Raw genomic sequence first — 17,465 nt, forward strand, 5'->3', positions numbered from 1 at the left:
ACCTTTTCCTGACTGGTGCCTTTACTCCCTGTGGATTACTGTAAGCAATTTTCATGTTGGCCGACAGGCTGAACGCATGCAGGCCTTTGCTCCTCTGATTGGGTGAGACAAGAATTAGAGGTTGTAGGTTAAGGGTGAAAGGTGAAATATTTAAGAGGAACCTGATGGGGAACTTGTTCACTCAGAGGGTGATGTGAGTGTGTGGAATGAGCTGCCAGTGGAAGTGGCAGATGTGGGTTTGATAGCAACATTTAAGAGAAGTGTGGATAAGAACATTAATGGGAGGGATGTGGAGAGCCACGGTCCAAACGTAAGTAGACGGGATTAGGTCAGCATGGACTAGACGGACTGAAAGGTCTGTTTCTATGCTGTTGTACTTTTTGACCCATTAACATTCCATGATTTTAAATCTTTGCCAATGGTGCCCTTCCTCTTCCTCTTTCTCCCACATCCACTCTCCTCTCCAGCCACATTTCCTCCTTTAGCCTTTTATCTTTTCTACCTATAACCTCCCACCTTCTCACTTCATCCTCCCCTCCCTCACACACCCACCTTCCCCTTCACCTGGTCTTACTATCTCCTAGCTTGTACTCCTTCCCCACACCCCGCTACCTTATTGCGGTTTCTGCCTCCTCCCTCTCTAATCCTGATGAAGGGTCTCAGCCTCAACGTCAAATCTTTATTCATATAACCATATAACAATTACAGCACAGAAACAGGCCATCTTGGCCCTTCTTGGCGTGACAGTGAGAGTAGGAATGCAATGAGGTGGAGGATAAATGCGTGGCTGAGGGATTGGAGCAGGGGGCAGGGATTCAAGTTTTTGGATCATTGGGACTTCTTTTGGCGCAGGCGTGACCTGTACAAAAAGGAGGGGTTACACTTGAATCCTAGGGGGACCAATATCCTGGCAGGGAGATTAGCAAGGGCTACTGAGGTGACTTTAAACTAGAATGGTTGGGGGGTGGGAATCAAATTAAAGAGGCTAGGCGAGAGGAGGTTAGTTCACAACAGGGGGATGGGAACCAGTGCAGAGAGACAGAGGGGTGTAAAATGAGGGTAGAAGCAAAAAGTAGTAAGGAGAAAAGTAAAAGTGGCAGGCCGACAAATCCAGGGCAAGCATCAAAAAGGGCCACTTTTCAACATAATTGTATAAGGGCTAAGAGAGTTGTAAAAGCGCGCCTGAAGGCTTTGTGTGTCAATGCAAGGAGCATTCGTAACAAGGTGGATGAATTAAAAGTGCAGATGGTTATTAATGAATATGATATAGTTGGGATCACAGAGACATGGCTCCAGGGTGACCAAGGATGGGAGCTCAACATTCAGGGATATTCAATATTCAGGAGGGATAGACATGAAAGAAAAGGAGGTGGGGTGGCGTTGCTGGTTAGAGAGGAGATTAACGCAATAGAAAGGAAGGACATAAGCCGGGAGGATGTGGAATCGATATGGGTAGAGCTGCATAACACTAAGGGGCAGAAAATGCTGGTGGGAGTTGTGTACAGGCCACCTAACAGTAGTAGTGAGGTTGGGGATGGTATTAAACAGGAAATTAGAAATGTGTGCAATAAAGGAACAGCAGTTATAATGGGTGACTTCAATCTACATGTAGATTGGGTGAACCAAATTGGTAAGGGTGCTGAGGAAGAGGATTTCTTGGAATGTATGCGGGATGGTTTTTTGAACCAACATGTCGAGGAACCAACCAGAGAGCAGGCTATTCTAGACTGGGTATTGAGCAATGAGGAAGGGTTAGCAATCTTGTCGTGAGAGGCCCCTTGGGTAAGAGTGACCATAATATGGTGGAATTCTTCATTATGATGGAGAGTGACATAGTTAATTCAGAAACAAAGGTTCTGAACTTAAAGAAGGGTAACTTTGAAGGTATGAGACATGAATTAGCTAAGATAGACTGGCAAATGACACTTAAAGGGTTGACGGTGGATATGCAATGGCAAGCATTTAAAGATCGCATGGATGAACTACAACAATTGTTCATCCCAGTTTGGCAAAAGAATAAATCAAGGAAGGTAGTGCACCCTTAGCTGACAAGGGAAATTCGGGATAGTATCAATTCCAAAGAAGAAGCATACAAATTAGCCAGAAAAAGTGGCTCACCTGAGGACTGGGAGAAATTCAGAGTTCAGCAGAGGAGGACAAAGGGCTTAATTACGAAGGGGAAAAAAGATTGAGAGAAAACTGGCAGGGAACATAAAAACTGACTGTAAAAGCTGAAAAGAAAAAGATTGGTTAAGACAAATGTAGGTCCCCTACAGACAGAAACAGGTGAATTGATTATAGGGAGCATGGCAGATCAATTGAATAATTACTTTGGTTCTGTCTTCACTAAGGACATAAATAATCTTCCGGAAATAGTAGGGGACAGAGGGTCCAGTGAGATGGAGGAACTGGGAGAAATACATGTTAGTAGGGAAGTGGTGTTAGGTAAATTGAAGGAATTAAAGGCAGATAAATCCCCAGGGCCAGATGGTCTGCATCCCAGAGTGCTTAAGGAAGTAGCCCAAGAAATAGTGGATGCATTAGTGATAATTTTTCAAAACTCTTTAGATTCTGGACTAGTTCCTGAGGATTGGAGGGTGGCTAATGTAACCCCACTTTTCAAAAAAGGAGGGAGAGAGAAACCAGGAAATTATAGACCGGTTAGCCTAACATCGGTGGTGGGGAAAATGCTAGAGTCAGTTATCAAAGATGTGATAACAGCACATTTGGAAAGCGGTGAAATCATCGGACAAAGTCAGCATGGATTTGTGAAAGGAAAATCATGTCTGACGAATCTCATAGAATTTTTTGAGGATGTATCTAGTAGAGTGGATAGGGGAGAACCAGTGGATGTGGTATATTTGGATTTTCAAAAGGCTTTTGACAAGGTCCCACACAGGAGATTAGTGTGCAAACTTAAAGCACACGGTTTTGGGGGTAAGGTATTGATGTGGATAGAGAATTGGTTGGCAGACAGGAAGCAAAGAGTGGGAATAAACGGGACCTTTTCAGAATGGCAGGCAGTGACCAGTGGGGTACCGCAAGGCTCAGTGCTGGGACCCCAGTTGTTTACAATATATATTAATGACTTGGATGAGGGAATTAAATGCAGCATCTCCAAGTTTGCGGATGACACAAAGCTGGGCGGCAGTGTTAGCTGTGAGGAGGATGCTAAGAGGATGCAGGGTGACTTGGATAGGTTAGGTGAGTGGGCAAATTCATGGCAGATGCAATTTAATGTGGATAAATGTGAAGTTATCCACTTTGGTGGCAAAAACAGGAAAACAGATTATTATCTGAATGATGGCCGATTAGGAAAAGGTGGAGGTGCAACGAGACCTGGGTGTCATTATACACCAGTCATTGAAAGTGGGCATGCAGGTACAGCAGGCGGTGAAAAAGGCGAATGGTATGCTGGCATTTATAGCGAGAGGATTCGAGTACAGGAGCAGGGAGGTACTACTGCAGTTGTACAAGGCCTTGTTGAGACTACACCTGGAGTATTGTGTGCAGTTTTAGTCCCCTAATCTGAGGAAAGACATCCTTGCCATAGAGGGAGTACAAAGAAGGTTCACCAGATTGATTCCTGGGATGGCAGGACTTTCACATGATGGAAGACTGGATGAACTAGGCTTATACTCGTTGGAATTTAGAAGGTTGAGGGGGGATCTGATTGAAATGTATAAAATCCTAAAGGGATTGGACAGGCTAGATGCAGAAAGATTGTTCCTGATGTTGGGGAAGTCCAGAACAAGGGGTCACAGTTTGAGGATAAAGGGGAAACCTTTTAGGACCGAGATTAGGAAAAACTTCTTCACACAGAGAGTGGTGAATCTGTGGAATTCTCTGCCACAGGAAACAGTTGAGGCCAGTTCATTGGCTATATTTAAGAGGGAGTTAGATATGGCCCTTGTGGCTAAAGGGATCAGGGGGTATGGAGGGAAGGCTGGTACAGGATTCTGAGTTGGATGATCAGCCATGATCATACTGAATGGCGGTGCAGGCTCAAAGGGCCGAATGGCCTACTCCTGCACCTATTTTCTAGGTTTCTATGTTTCTAGTCCGTGCGGATCTCCTACTCTCATCTAGTCCCACCGACCTGCACTCAGTCCAGAACCCTCCATTCCCTTCCTGTCCATATATCCATCCAATTTAACTTTAAAGGACAACATCGAACCTGCCTCAACCACTTCTGCTGGAAGCTCGTTCCACACAGCTACCACTCTTTGAGTAAAGAAGTTCCCCCTCATGTTACCCTTAAACTTTTGCCCTTTAACTCTCAACTCATGTCCTCTTGTTTGAATCTCCCCCACTCCCAATGGAAAAAGCCTATCCACGTCAACTCTATCAATCCCCCTCATAATTTTAAACACCTCTATCAAGTCCCCTCTCAACCTTCTCCGCTCCAAAGAATAAAGACCTAACTTGTTCAACGTTTCTCTGTAACTTAGGAGATGAAACCCAGGCAACATTTTAGTAAACCTCTTCTGTACTCTCTCAATTTTATTGACATCTTTCCCATAATTCGGTGACCAGAACTGTACACAATACTCCAAATTTGGCCTTACCAATGCCTTATACAATTTCAACATTGCATCCCAACTCCTATTCCTCTCGGATGCTGCCAGGTCTGCTGAGTTCCTCCAGCATTTTGTATGGATTTCTCTTTATTTTTGATAGGTAGGGAGACAGTTCAGCCCAATGAGTCCATTCTGTCCCTGGGAGCATTCCCGCTGTCATTCCTCCACGTAACTCTGGCGCCTGACAGCTCCCCTGATTTTTGCACTCGTGCTCCCCCTCCCCAATACCAGGGGAAATTATCTGTGATCAATTAGCCTATATTTATAATTGCCTTTCTTTCCCACTTTTCCTTCTCATCCTGTGCTAACCTTTAGTTTCTGATTTTTTAAATTATATATTGTCCCACTTTTCCTACCCTTGCTCTCCCACTTCCCCACCGAACCACTTTCTGCTCTTCCCTTCCTAAGATTCCAGTGCTGTTTACCGTTCCCTAAGGACTTTGTTGCAGATTGTGGTTTGTGCTTTTCAGAGAAACTGGTGAAACCAGAGAGCTGCGACGAGCCAACAGCGGAGACGGAGAGTGAGAGCGAGGCCGAACTTTCCTGCTTTAATTCTAAGGTACTGGGCTAGCCACACTGTTCCTTTAACTGCGGCTCTTTTGTGGATGTTCACAGGGTCTCCGTCACTCACACTGCTATTTATTTGCACGGATTATCCGTACAGCACCCTCAATAACAAGTAGAATTAACCCGTGACCACTAGAATCGTTTCTAAATTTCAACAAGTTTGGTCAGTTTCCACAAGAAAGCGATGGGTATTAGATTGAATGGGAAATTGATGAGAGCTGCAGGCAGCTAAACTTCAGGAGCATTTAGTGCGTTGTGTGTACTAGTGTCGAACTTCTGTGTTTGGTGAGAAGGTTCCACAGATTTGGGGTGAGGGAGTAATCCATAGAATTCAGTTTGAAAAGCAATAGTGGTGGCTGCGTTGAAATGTGAACGAACCAAGAAGTTGAGTTGGAGGGGTGCAATGAAAACCCGTACCAAGTGGTTGAGGTCCAATAATTTTCTGTTAACAATCTAGGCCAAAACTCTACAACATCCAGTGAATGGTGGACAATTAAACAGCTAATCTAGGGAGAAAGCTCCAAGATCATCTCTACCTTCCACAGCGATGGAACCCAGCATGTATTAAGAATGTGTCTTTTCCACAGCAATAGAGCCCAATGTGAATCAAGAATGTCTCTGTTTTCTACAGCGATGGAACGTGACATGAGTGTCAAGATTGTCTCTGTTTTCCACAGTGACGGAGCCGGACATGAGTGTGAAGAACATCTCTTGTTTTCCACAGTGATATAGCCCAACACGAATGTGAAGAACATCCCCTCCACGGTATAAAGCCAGTCTTAGGCCACTGGATTTACTTCTGACCTTAACCCATGCTGTCAAAGAATGAGACTGATTGATGGAGTAGGGGCTGTGAGCTTTCGCGACATTTCAAGTGTAATGCTGACTGTTAGGACTCCAGCATCAGCCCTGTCCGTAGTGTAGCAATTCCATATTAGCTCCAACAATGGAACTTTCCCATTGTGCAACATTACCCAGTTCTTCCTGCAAATGGATCAGCAGAGCAGATCCTATTGCGTCAGTCTACTCTCAGTCATTTCTCAAACGATGGAAGATGTCACTGGTGTTACATCGTGGCACCAGCTAACCAGTATCCTGCTCAGTGTTAGTTCCATGAGGACCACAGCTAAATTCCAGAGATGATGTAAATGATTTGTCCTCATGTTCAAGTGCTGGGAAAATCCCCCCTGGTGCACTTGGCCAGATTTAATCTCATGGGTTCCAAGGTGGCTCGTTAAGTTGAATACAAAGTTGATTTGGTGACAGAAGACAGAGGGTAGTGGTGGAGGGATGGTTTTTTTAATCAGTGGTGTTCCACAAGGATTGGTGCTGAGAGCCCTGTTTGTAGTATTTATTAATGATTTGGATAAAAATGTAGATGGGTGGATTAGTAATTTTGCAGATGACACAAAAAATGAAGTTTTGGATTGTGAGAAAGGTTGTCAAAAGACTATGGATCAGTTGGACATGACTGAACTTCAATCCAGGCGCACAAGGTGATGCATTTTGGGAGGTCAAATGTGAGGTGAAAGCTTACGGTAAATGCCAGGAGTATCGACGTACTGAGGGATTTTGGGGGATACAGTACCTTGTAAAAATATTCAGCTCCCACTCCTTTGTTCACGTAAATGAGTATTACAATCAGGGATTTTGTTGAATTTAATTGATAATTTTTATTTGTGAATCACATACTCCCGTTTTTTCCCCACAATGGAGCCCAAAAACAGGGAAAATTAAAAACATGAAAAACGAAAAATTAAAAAACTTAAATATCAGCAGCTCAAAAATATTCGTTCCTCTTTGCTTACAGCTATTACAGGCAGTAGTCGGGATAAGTCTCAATGTGATGGAGCAAGATTTACTGATTCCTCCTTGCAAAATTGCTCAAGCTGTGCCAGATTAGTCGGGGAGCGGCAGTGGACAACAATCTTGAGGTCTTGCCAGAGATGTTCGATTGGGTTAAGGTCAGGATTCTGACTAGGCCATTCAGGGACATCAATTTTCTTCATTTGAAGCCACTCCATGGTTGCTGTGGCAGTGTGCTTTGGGTTGCTATCCTGCTGAAAGATGAACTTCCTCCCCAGCTTAACCTTTCTGGCAGGGGCAAGCAGGTTTAATCCAGGATCTCTCTGTATCTAGCAGCATTCACCTTCCCATCAATCCTGACCAGATTTCTAGTCCCTGCTGTTGAAAAGCATCCCCATAGCATGATGCTACCTCCACCATACTTTACAGTAGGTATGGTGTTACCTGGCTGATGCACAGTATTAGATTTATGCCACACGTACTGCTTAATGTTGAGGCCAAAAAGTTCTACTTTAGTCTCAGCTGACCACAAGATCTTCTTCCACATTATAGTGTCTTCTAAATGACACTTTGCAAAGTCTTAACAGGCAAGGATATGCTTTTTTTTTAGCCAGGGCTTCTTCCATAAATACCCCTCTTTGTGCAAGGCCTTGCAACTTGTAAAGCCGTGAACCTTACCTCCAGTTGAAGCCACTGACTTATCTGCAGATCACTCAGAGTGACTGATGGCGTCACAGCAGCCTCTCTTACAAGTGCCATTCTTCTCCAGCGACTAAGTTAAGAGGGGTGGCCTGACCTAGGCAGTGTCGCTGGGGCTTCATATTTTTTCCTCTTTTTCATGATGGTCTGCACTGCTTTTGAGATGGTCTTGTACCCTTCCCCAGATTTGTGTTTCTCTATTATCATTTCCCCGACTTGTCTTGAATGTTCTTTTGTCTTCATTTTGGTTTGGTCTGTTGAAAATCTACCATACTGCAGGACCTTACAAAGAGAAGGAGAATTTATTCTTATGAATTCATTGAAAAGAGGTGATCCTCCAATTTTCTACATTAACAAATTGGGTGAGCTGTTATGGTGATATACAGCACCTGAGGAAAGTTAGTATAGTAATTACAAAGGGGATTAATATTTTTTCAGTCTCACAATTTTGTTTTTTTTTAAACTTTTAGTAAATTGTTGACAGGTTTTGGAATTTTTCTTTTGATTTGACATGATGCACAATGTCTTTTGCTCAAAAAACCCTACTTCAATATATCTTAAATTTAGAAAATGAGACAGTAAAACATGAAAATAGTTGTGGGGGCTGAATACTTTTTCAAGGCACTTTAAGTCCGTAGCACACAAGTGGATAGGGTGGTATGGAAGGCATACAGCACGCTTGCCTTCATTGATCAGGGCATTTACTATAAAGTTGGCAAATCCTGTTACAAATACATAAGAGTTTGCTTAGGCCATGTTTCGAGTATTGCGAGCAGTTCCTGTCCCCACACTATAGGAAGTACGTGGAGGGTTGAAAGAGGGTGCAGAGAGATTCACCAAGCTATTGCTTGTTTTGAATTTATTCAAGAGATTTGTGCTCCATAGGCTGAGCCCATCCTAAATCAGCATTCATCAGTTGGGCTGAAAGGCCTGTTATGGTGACCCTGACTCTATAATTGCCCTTGAAGTTGGTGGTGAGCTGCCTTCTAGAACTGCAGTAGTACCTTACGTGTGGATCTACCCCCAGTGCTGATTGGGAGGGAGTTCCAGGATTTAACCCCATTACAGTGAAGGTATTGTGATATTTCACAATCAGGGTTGTGTGGTCTGAACCCTCTGGTTCTGGTGATCCTTTACCTTTCCAGCTGGTAGAAGTGGCGGGTTTAGATGGTGCTGCCGTGTGTTCTGTAGACAGTATAAACTGCTGCCACTCTGCACTGGTGTTGGACAGAGACTGATGGGGTGTTGAGCTTCTTGACTTGTATTAGATGTAAGGAGAGGGCTGGTTACTTCCCCTGGAGCAGCAGAAGCTGAGTAAGTATAAAAATCTGAGGGGTGCAGGGTCTTTTCCCCCAGTTTGTAAATATCAAATACTGAAGGGAATGAGTTTAAGGTTGGGGGCGAGATTTAAAGGAAGTGTGTAAGGCAAGTCTTTTTTAAGAGCAAGGGGAAGTGGTGAAGTAACATTTAAGGGGCATTTAGACAAATACACGAAGGGGCAGAGATGGTGAATTGGGGGGGATGATGTGGATTGTGTGAAGGCTGGTGGGGTTAGATGAGCATATGGTCAACACACCATGGTACGGTGGGCCAAGGTGTCTGTACCTGTGCTGTGCTTCTCTGTTGCAATTGAGGAGGAAGTTGTGCGCTGTACGAGACCGTGTCGGACTTTAGAGAATATGGTTGGCACTGATGAAGGTCGGTGATCATGAGAGAGGATACCACTGCTGTAGTTTCTCAGGATGGTGTGCTAGGCCTGGTCAACCATGACTGCTTCAGCATTGCCCTCCTCCCCGTTGAGATTTCCAGTCAGAACTTGAGCATCCAGAATCAGCCCACCGTGACTGTGCTGACCATCCACTACCTAGCTACACTAACCCTGCATTAATCCGTCACTGACGAAGACAACTCCTAGATTCTACCATTCACCTACATAAGGGTCAATTGCGGTGGTCAGCTAACTAACCTGGGCATTTTTGGGATGCGGGAGGAAGCTAGAGCACCTTGAAGAAACGCATGTGCAAAGTCCACGCACTTTTACCAGTTCAAATGAAAAGACGTTGGCCTGTATGAACTGTTTCTCTCTGCCTGCCTTGTGATCAGACCTGGACACAATACTCCCAAGTGTGGATTAACCGAAGTTTATACAGCTCCATCTCGAATTCCGGACGTTTATGTTCAGTGCCTTGACTACGAAAGATAAAGATACTGAGTGTCTTCAGCATTTTTCTGTCTCTATTCCAGAAATGGGAATATTCACAGGTAATTGCAAATGGAACTGAGCTTTTTTTACTTGTGCATTAAGGCGGTTCATTGCCTGTATTTGACAGGATCTCAGACTTAAAACAGGTAACATTCCCAACACACAAATCTGTTAAAGAGAACTTAACTACTTCCTCATGGCATTTTTCATGGTCGCCTTGGACTCTGCATTTACCAGGAACTTAACGAGACTAGCCTCAATATTGACCAGATAGATGTGGATGTCTGCATGAGGATCTGATGCCACAGCTTTCCCACATAATGATAGAGTGTTCCAATCAGCGCCCAGAGGCACCTAGGGTGGCTTTTGAACACTGACGTTCCAGGCACCCAGGAGTGGCGTTTGAGCACTGAGCTTCTAGGAACACCTATGTCACAGGCACCGGGGGGGTGGGGTTTGAACACTGACCTGCCGGTGACTTGTTACGTCCCGGGGATACACAGAGCAGAAAATGTAAATGGGGAAATCAAGTGGCCTTGAAGTTTTAATGCAAGCATTTATCAAGTGCTCCTGAAAGAAGTGTGGACCAAAGTCTGTCTGTCAGTGAAGGTCATCAGTAGTCAAATCTTCAATTTCAAGCATGTTCCTATCATAACAAATGCTCAGGATGGTTCACCAAGCTAAACATATACTACCTTTGACCACTGTCCCACTAAATAGATGAACTGACTGTATAAAATGTGCAGTATTGTGTGCAATTCTTACTGGCTTCATTACAGGAAGGATGTGTGAGCTTTGGAGAGAGTGCAGGAGACATTCACCAGGATGTTGCCTGGATTAAATGGTATGAGCAATAAGGAGAGGTTGGACAACCATGAGGATTTTTTTTTTTTGAATATTGGAGGCTGAGGAGAGACCTATAAAATAATGGGAGGTATTGTTGGAGCAGATGGTTAGAGTATTTTACCCAGATGGGAAATGTGAAGTGTTGGAAGGCTTGTATTTCAGGTGAGGAGGGAAAGTTTTTACACACAGTTAATTCAGCATAGTGTTCAGCACAGACTGAGGGGCCTGTTCCTGTGATTATTCTATGTTTCCACTGGCCTAGACAGATCCACCTTGAGTAAAGTTCCTACTTCAGGGAGGCAAAAGAACAAAGCATTTACTGAACCAGAGCAGATAAAAGTAGGCAAATGGTGGCATTCGTTAGTCTCGCGAGACCATGGATCTGCGCCTGGAAATGTTCTCCAGAGCGCAGGCCTGGGCAAGGTTGTATGGAAGACCGGCAGTTGCCCATGCAGCTAGTCTCCCCTCTTCACGACACCGATGTTGTCCAAGGGAAGGGCAAGGGCCGATACAGCTTGGCACCGGTGTCGTTGCAGGAGTTGCCAGAACGAGGTTGAAGACAACGTCGGACTGCCTTAGAGACTCCAGCTCCGGATTTGTCCTCAGGGTTTACTCCCGAAGCCTTTCCCATGAGTGGGTATGGCCGCAAGGCAGTGGAGGTTTGAAATCAGAGTTTTCCCTCTCTTAGGTGGACTGCCTTCCCAGACTGACGAGCTCCATCTACCCGAAGTAGGCAAATGTATATACAGTAATGACTAAAATATAAAGATAACAGAAAGATACAAGTTTAATGAAAGCTTGTTTGGTGTAGAGAGGTTGGGAATATAAGCTACCGCGCTGGCAAAAGATGATAAGGGACACATTTAATGTTGTTCAGCAGTATGGGGGAAATATGTTCCGAAAGCAGGGAACATCCGAGGGCAGGAAGGAGGTTTGTATTAAATGCAGCAAAGGAGAGCATGATAAGAGATTAGAAAGGAAAAAAATAATTAGGAAGTTTAAGGTTAGCCTCAAAATTAAACTGAGGAACAGACAAAATGGTGAAATCTTTTGTACAAATATTTACAAATATCTACAAATATTTTGTAGATCATCAAGGAGAAAGGAGGGTAATAATGAATACTGGACATGAAAGAACAGCAAATCAGTGCAGGAAGCTTTAGAGAGATGCAGGAGTATTAAATCAGTATTTAGTCATACAACAAGGAACGAGCCCCTTTAGCCCAGTTAGTCCATGCTAACCCAGATACCCTTTTAATCCTATCTACCTCCATTTGGTCCATGTTCCTCAAACTTTCTTACCCTTATACCTGTCCAGGTGTCTTAATGTTCTTGCCTTAATCACTTCCTCTGACAGTTCATACCATACACTGACAAATGTCGCCCCTCAGTTCCTTATTAAATATCTCTCCTTAAACCTGTGCCCTCATGTTCTTGATTCCCCAGCCCTGTGTATATTGACCCTATTTGTGCCCTCATGATTTTATAACACCTCTGTAGGATCAACCCTCATTTTCCTACACTTGAAGACAGTCTCATTAATCAACCTCACTCCATACCTTAGTCCTTCAAGTCCTGGTAACATCCTCAAAATCTCCTCTGCACTCTTTGCAGCTTAATGCATCTTTCCTATAGCAGGATGACCAAAACTGAACACAGTATTCTCAATGTAGCCTCGCAACATTTTATGTACTTCTATACTTATGCATGCAAACAAACTACCCTCATCAAATTTTGGAAATTCCTGTCTAATACCGTCAAAATCTGCCTTACCCCAATTTAGAACTTTAACTGTGGATGAGATCTGAAACTAGTAGAACTGTGGCCACTGGTTCCAAAGTGCTCTCGTACTGACCCTTGGTCACTTCTCCTGCCCCTTGCTCCACTCCCAGTCTACGTTAGGAAAGTTAAAATCCAATACTATATCAGCCCTTTCTGCAATCTTCCTTCATAATCGGTTCCTCTAATTCCCATTGACCATTGACTATTATGTGGCGTATTGTACCATCAGAACAAGGTGTCCACTCCTTTCTTTCTCAGCTCCACCCATAAACAAGTTGATAGGGTTGGTAAGAAGGTGTAAGGTGTGTCGCCTTCATTAGTCAGGGAATTGAGTTCAAGAACCATGAGTAATGTTGGAGCTCTTTAAAACTGGTGAGACCACACTAGGAGTACTGTGTTCAGTTCTGGTCACCTTGTTATAGGAAGGATGTGGAAGTGCTAGAGGATGCAGAGGAGATTTACCAGGATGCTGCCTGGATTAGAGAGCGAAGAAGGATGAAAGGGAACTGGATAGAGGTGTATATAATGAAAAGAGGTATGATCAAGTGGTTACCCAAGACATTTTCCAAGGTGGAAATGGCCAGTACAAGGGGGCATAATGGTAAGATGATTGGAGGAAAGTAAAGGAGGTTGTCAGAGTTAAGTTTTTTTTTAAACACAGTGGTGATTTGTGGAGTGAACTGCCAGGGTGGTGGTAGAGGCAGATACATTAGAGGCATTTATGAAACTCTTAGATAGGCACATGGATGATTAAAAGAAAAAAATGGAGGGTTATGTGGGAGGGAAGGGTCAGATTGATCTTAGAGTTGGTTAAAGGGTTAGCACAAAATTGTGGGTCAAAGGACTTGTACTGTGTTATAGTGTTCTATGTTCCTCTGCATGTAATAATACATTAGATTTGAAATGCATTCTTTGCATCTCCAGGGCCTGACAAGGTGTTCCCTCGGACCCTATGGGACGCGTGTATAAATTGCTGGGACCCTAGCAGAGATATCTAAAACATCCTTAGTGACAGGAGAGGTAGCAGAGGATTGGATGATGGCCAATGTTTTTCTGTTGTTTGAAAAAGGCAGTGAACAGAAACCAGGAAATTATAGGCCATTTAGTCTGACATCAGTTGTGGGAAAGTTATTAGAATGTATTCTAATGGACAGGCTATATAAGTATTTGGATAGACATGGACAGACAACAGTAGTCAGCATGGCTTCATGTGTAGTAGTTCACGTCTAACCAATCTTGAAGAGTTTTTCGAGGAAGTTGCAAGGAAAGTGGATGAAGGCAAGGCAGTGGATATTGTATACATGGACTTTAGTAGGGCATTTGACAAGGTCCCACATGGGAGGCTAGTCAAGAAGGTTCAGGATGAGATAGTAAATTGGATTAGACATTGGCTTTGTGGGAGAAGCCAGAGAGTAGTAGCAGAGGATTGTCTCTCTTACTGGAGGCTTGTGATAGTGGTGTGCTACAAAGATTGGTGCTGGGTCCTTTGTTGTTCATCATCCAGATCGTTGATATAGATGATGATGTGGTTTACTGGATCAGCAAATTTGCAGATGATGCCAAGATTGGGGGTGTAGTGGACAGCAAGGCCTGCAGAAGGATCTGCATCAGCTGGAAAAATGGGCTGAAAAATGGCAGATGGAATTCAATGCAGACAAGTGTGAGGTTTTGAGCTTTGGCAGGACCAAGCAGGGGAGGTCTTACTCAGTGAACGGTAGGGCACTGAGTAGAACAAAAGGATCCAGGAATACAGGTCCATAATTCATTGAAAGTGGTGTCACAGGTAGATAGAGTCATAAAGAATGGTTTTGGCACATAAATCAATGTATTGAGTACAGAAGATGGGGTATTATGAAGTTGCTTAAGACATTGGTGAAACCTAATTTGGAATGCTGGCATGCAGTTTCGGTCACCTACCCACAGGAAAGATGCAAACAAAGTTAAGAGTGCAGAGAAAATTTGCAAGGATGTTGCCGGACCTAAGTTATAAGGAAAGATTGAATAGGTTAGGACTATTCTTTAGAACCTAGAAGATAGAGGGGAGATTTGACAGAGGTATACAAAATTATGAGGGGTATAGATAGGGTAAATGCAAGCAGGCTTCCACTGACAACCAGAGGTCATGGGTTAAGGGTGAAGAGTGAACAGTGCTGCTGCAGCATTACTGGAATACAGAGGGGAAAACCATGATCAGATGTGCTGGCTCGTATATCAGTGGTCTGTAAATTGTTGAAAAGAAGGTGCATTGGAAAGTGTGCCTTGTGTGGTGACATGGAATAGTACAACATGGGAACAGGCCTTTCACCAGCACTGTTGTGCCAAATTAATTAAACTGGTATTCAAATAAATGCCCTCTAAACTGATCCTTTCTGCCGACACAATGCTCATATCCTTCCATTTTGTGTATGTTCATGTGCCTAAGAATCCCTTGAGCACCTCTATTGTATCTGCACCCCAGGCAGCACATTGCAGCAGTAGTACAGTGCAATACATTAAAAAAATACTGTTACAATAAGAAATATTTTAAAAGTATATGTGTTGCAAAAAGAGAGCAAAACAGTAAGGTAGTGTTTATGGATGGTTCAGAAATCTGATGGTGGAGGGGAAGAAGCTGTTCTTCAACATTGGGTGTGGTTTTCAGGCTCCTGTACCTTCTTGACGGTAGTAATGAGAAGAGGGGATGTCCTGGATTGTGAGAGTCCCTAATGATGGATGCTGCTTTCTTGAGGTATCACCCTTTGAAGATGTTCTTGGTGGGGTGGTTAGTGCCCACAGTGGAGGCCATGCATGCAAAATGTATACCTCAATCAGATCTCCCCTCAGCCTCTGCCATTCCAGTGGAAACACTTCAAGTATGTCCAACCTCTCCTGAGGTAGATTGTGAGATAAAGATTCCACCTATTGTACTGGGGAAAATTATCTGTCCGTGAGTCTGGAGATCTGTGCTTTCGGGTTTGTATTTTCTGCCTGATGAGAGAAGAGAGAATTTCCAGAGTGGGTGGGGTCTAAGTTCAAAGTAAATTTATTATCAGAAGTACATGTATGCCACCATACGCAACCCAGCAATTTGTTTTCTTGTGGGCATACTCAGTAAATCCTTGAACCATAATAGAATCAATGAAACAGCACACCCAACAGGACAAACAACCAATGTGCAAAATACCACAAACTGCAAATACAGAATAGAAAAAATATATAAATATCGAAAGCATGAGATGAAGAGTCCTTGAAAGTTAGCCCATAAGTTGCGGGAACAGTTCAGTGATGCAGTAAGTGAAGTTGTCCCCACTGCTTTACTGAGGTGTACAGAGGCGTGTAGGCAGAGTGCTGGAGGGGAGGCTCGTTTCTGTGATGTGCTGAGCTGTGTCTACAAGTCTCTGAAATTTTTTTTGCAGTCATGGGCAGAGCCATACCAAGCAGCCGTGCATCCAGGTAGAGTCATAGAGTGCAATACAATACAGCACAGAAACAGGCCCTTCGGCCCATCTAGCCTATGCTGAACTGTTATTCTGCATAGTCCCATCAACCTGCACCTGGACCAAAGCCCTCCATACCCCTTCCATCCATGTAATAATGCTCCAATTGAACCCACATCCTTCACTGTCACTGGCAGCTCATTCCACACTCTCAGCACCCTCTGAGTGAAGAAGATTCCTCTCAGGTTCCCCTTAAGTATTTCATCTTTCACCCTTACTCTATGACCTCTAGTTCTAGTCTCACCCAAGCTCAAAGCCTGCTTACATTTCCCCTATCTGTAGCCCTCATTATTTTGTACACCTGCATGAGATCTTCCTCAATCTCCTACACGATGAAGTCCTATCCTTTTCAACTTAACCCTTTAGTTCATGTTCGCAAGTCCTGGCAACACCTGTGTAAATAGGATGCTTTCATGGATAAAAACTGGGGGTAAAGTTTAATGCCACATTTCGTTGATGTGCTTTCTTGGTCACGTCTAGGCCAGCATTTAGACAGGCACAGGTTCATTGTGGATAGTTAGTGTAGATTTGTTAGGGATGTTTTGTGCAATAAACAGTACATTTCTTGGAAAGTTACTGAAGGTGGAAATGAAGATAATTATAGTACGCTGGGTTTTTTTGCAAAGTTCCACATAACATGGAACATTACAACTTAGTACAGGCCCTTTGGCTGATACGTCAACCTTTTAATCTACTCAAAGATCAATCTAACCTTCCTCTGTCGCATAGTCCTCCATTTTCTTAATCATCCATATGCCTATCTAACAGTCTCTTAAATGCCCCTAATGCATCTGCCTCTCCCACCATGGGTGTTCCATGCACCCACCACTCTCTGCGGACAAAACCTACCTCTGACATCTCCACCCCCCCCCCCATACTTTTTCCTCCAATCACCTTGAAATTATGCCCCCTTGAATTAGCCAATTCAGCTCTGGGAAAAGGTCTCCAGCTGTCCACTCGATCTATGCCTTTTATCGTGTTGTATTCCTCTAGCAAGTCACCTTCATGCCAAAGAGAAAAGCCCGAGCTTGTTGAACTTATTGTCATAAGTCTCCTCTGCACCCTGTCTAAAGCTTCCACATCCTTTCCATAATGAGGTGACCAGAACTGAACACAATACTCCGAGAGCGGTCTAACCAGAGTTCTATAGAACTGCAACATTACCTCACAGATTTTGAATTCAGTCCCTGACTAATGGAGGCTAAAACACTATACACCTTCTTAACTACCCTATTAACTTGTAAAGCATCTGTGAGGGATCTATGGACTTGGACTTCAAGATCCCTTTGTTCCTCCAACCTGCTAAGAATCCTGAAATTAACTCTGCATTCTACCTTCACCTTTGACCTTCCAGAAAATCACTTCACACTTTTCTGGATTGAATTCCATCTGCCACTTTTCAGCCCAGCTCTGTATCCTGTCAGTTTCCCGTTGTAACCTACCGCAACCTTCTACACTTCCCACAACTTAACCAATCTTCGTGTCATCTGTACCACTTTCTAACCC

The 17,465-nt window shown here is 43.7% G+C and overlaps 1 protein-coding gene across 1 annotated transcript in view; it reads left to right on the forward strand.

The window, feature by feature from the left end:
• The window catches only part of retreg2 (reticulophagy regulator family member 2), a 47,680-nt gene that overhangs the window by 22,062 nt on the left and 8,153 nt on the right, over window positions 1-17,465 (forward strand). Inside the window, exon 7 of the mRNA XM_063051488.1 lies at window positions 5,051-5,139. Coding sequence (XP_062907558.1) covers window positions 5,051-5,139 — 89 coding nt within the window. The remainder of the gene's footprint in view (window positions 1-5,050; window positions 5,140-17,465) is intronic.

The sequence above is a fragment of the Mobula hypostoma genome, chromosome 6 (assembly GCF_963921235.1).
Source record: "Mobula hypostoma chromosome 6, sMobHyp1.1, whole genome shotgun sequence".
In the NCBI taxonomy this organism is placed as follows: Eukaryota; Metazoa; Chordata; class Chondrichthyes; order Myliobatiformes; family Myliobatidae; genus Mobula; species Mobula hypostoma.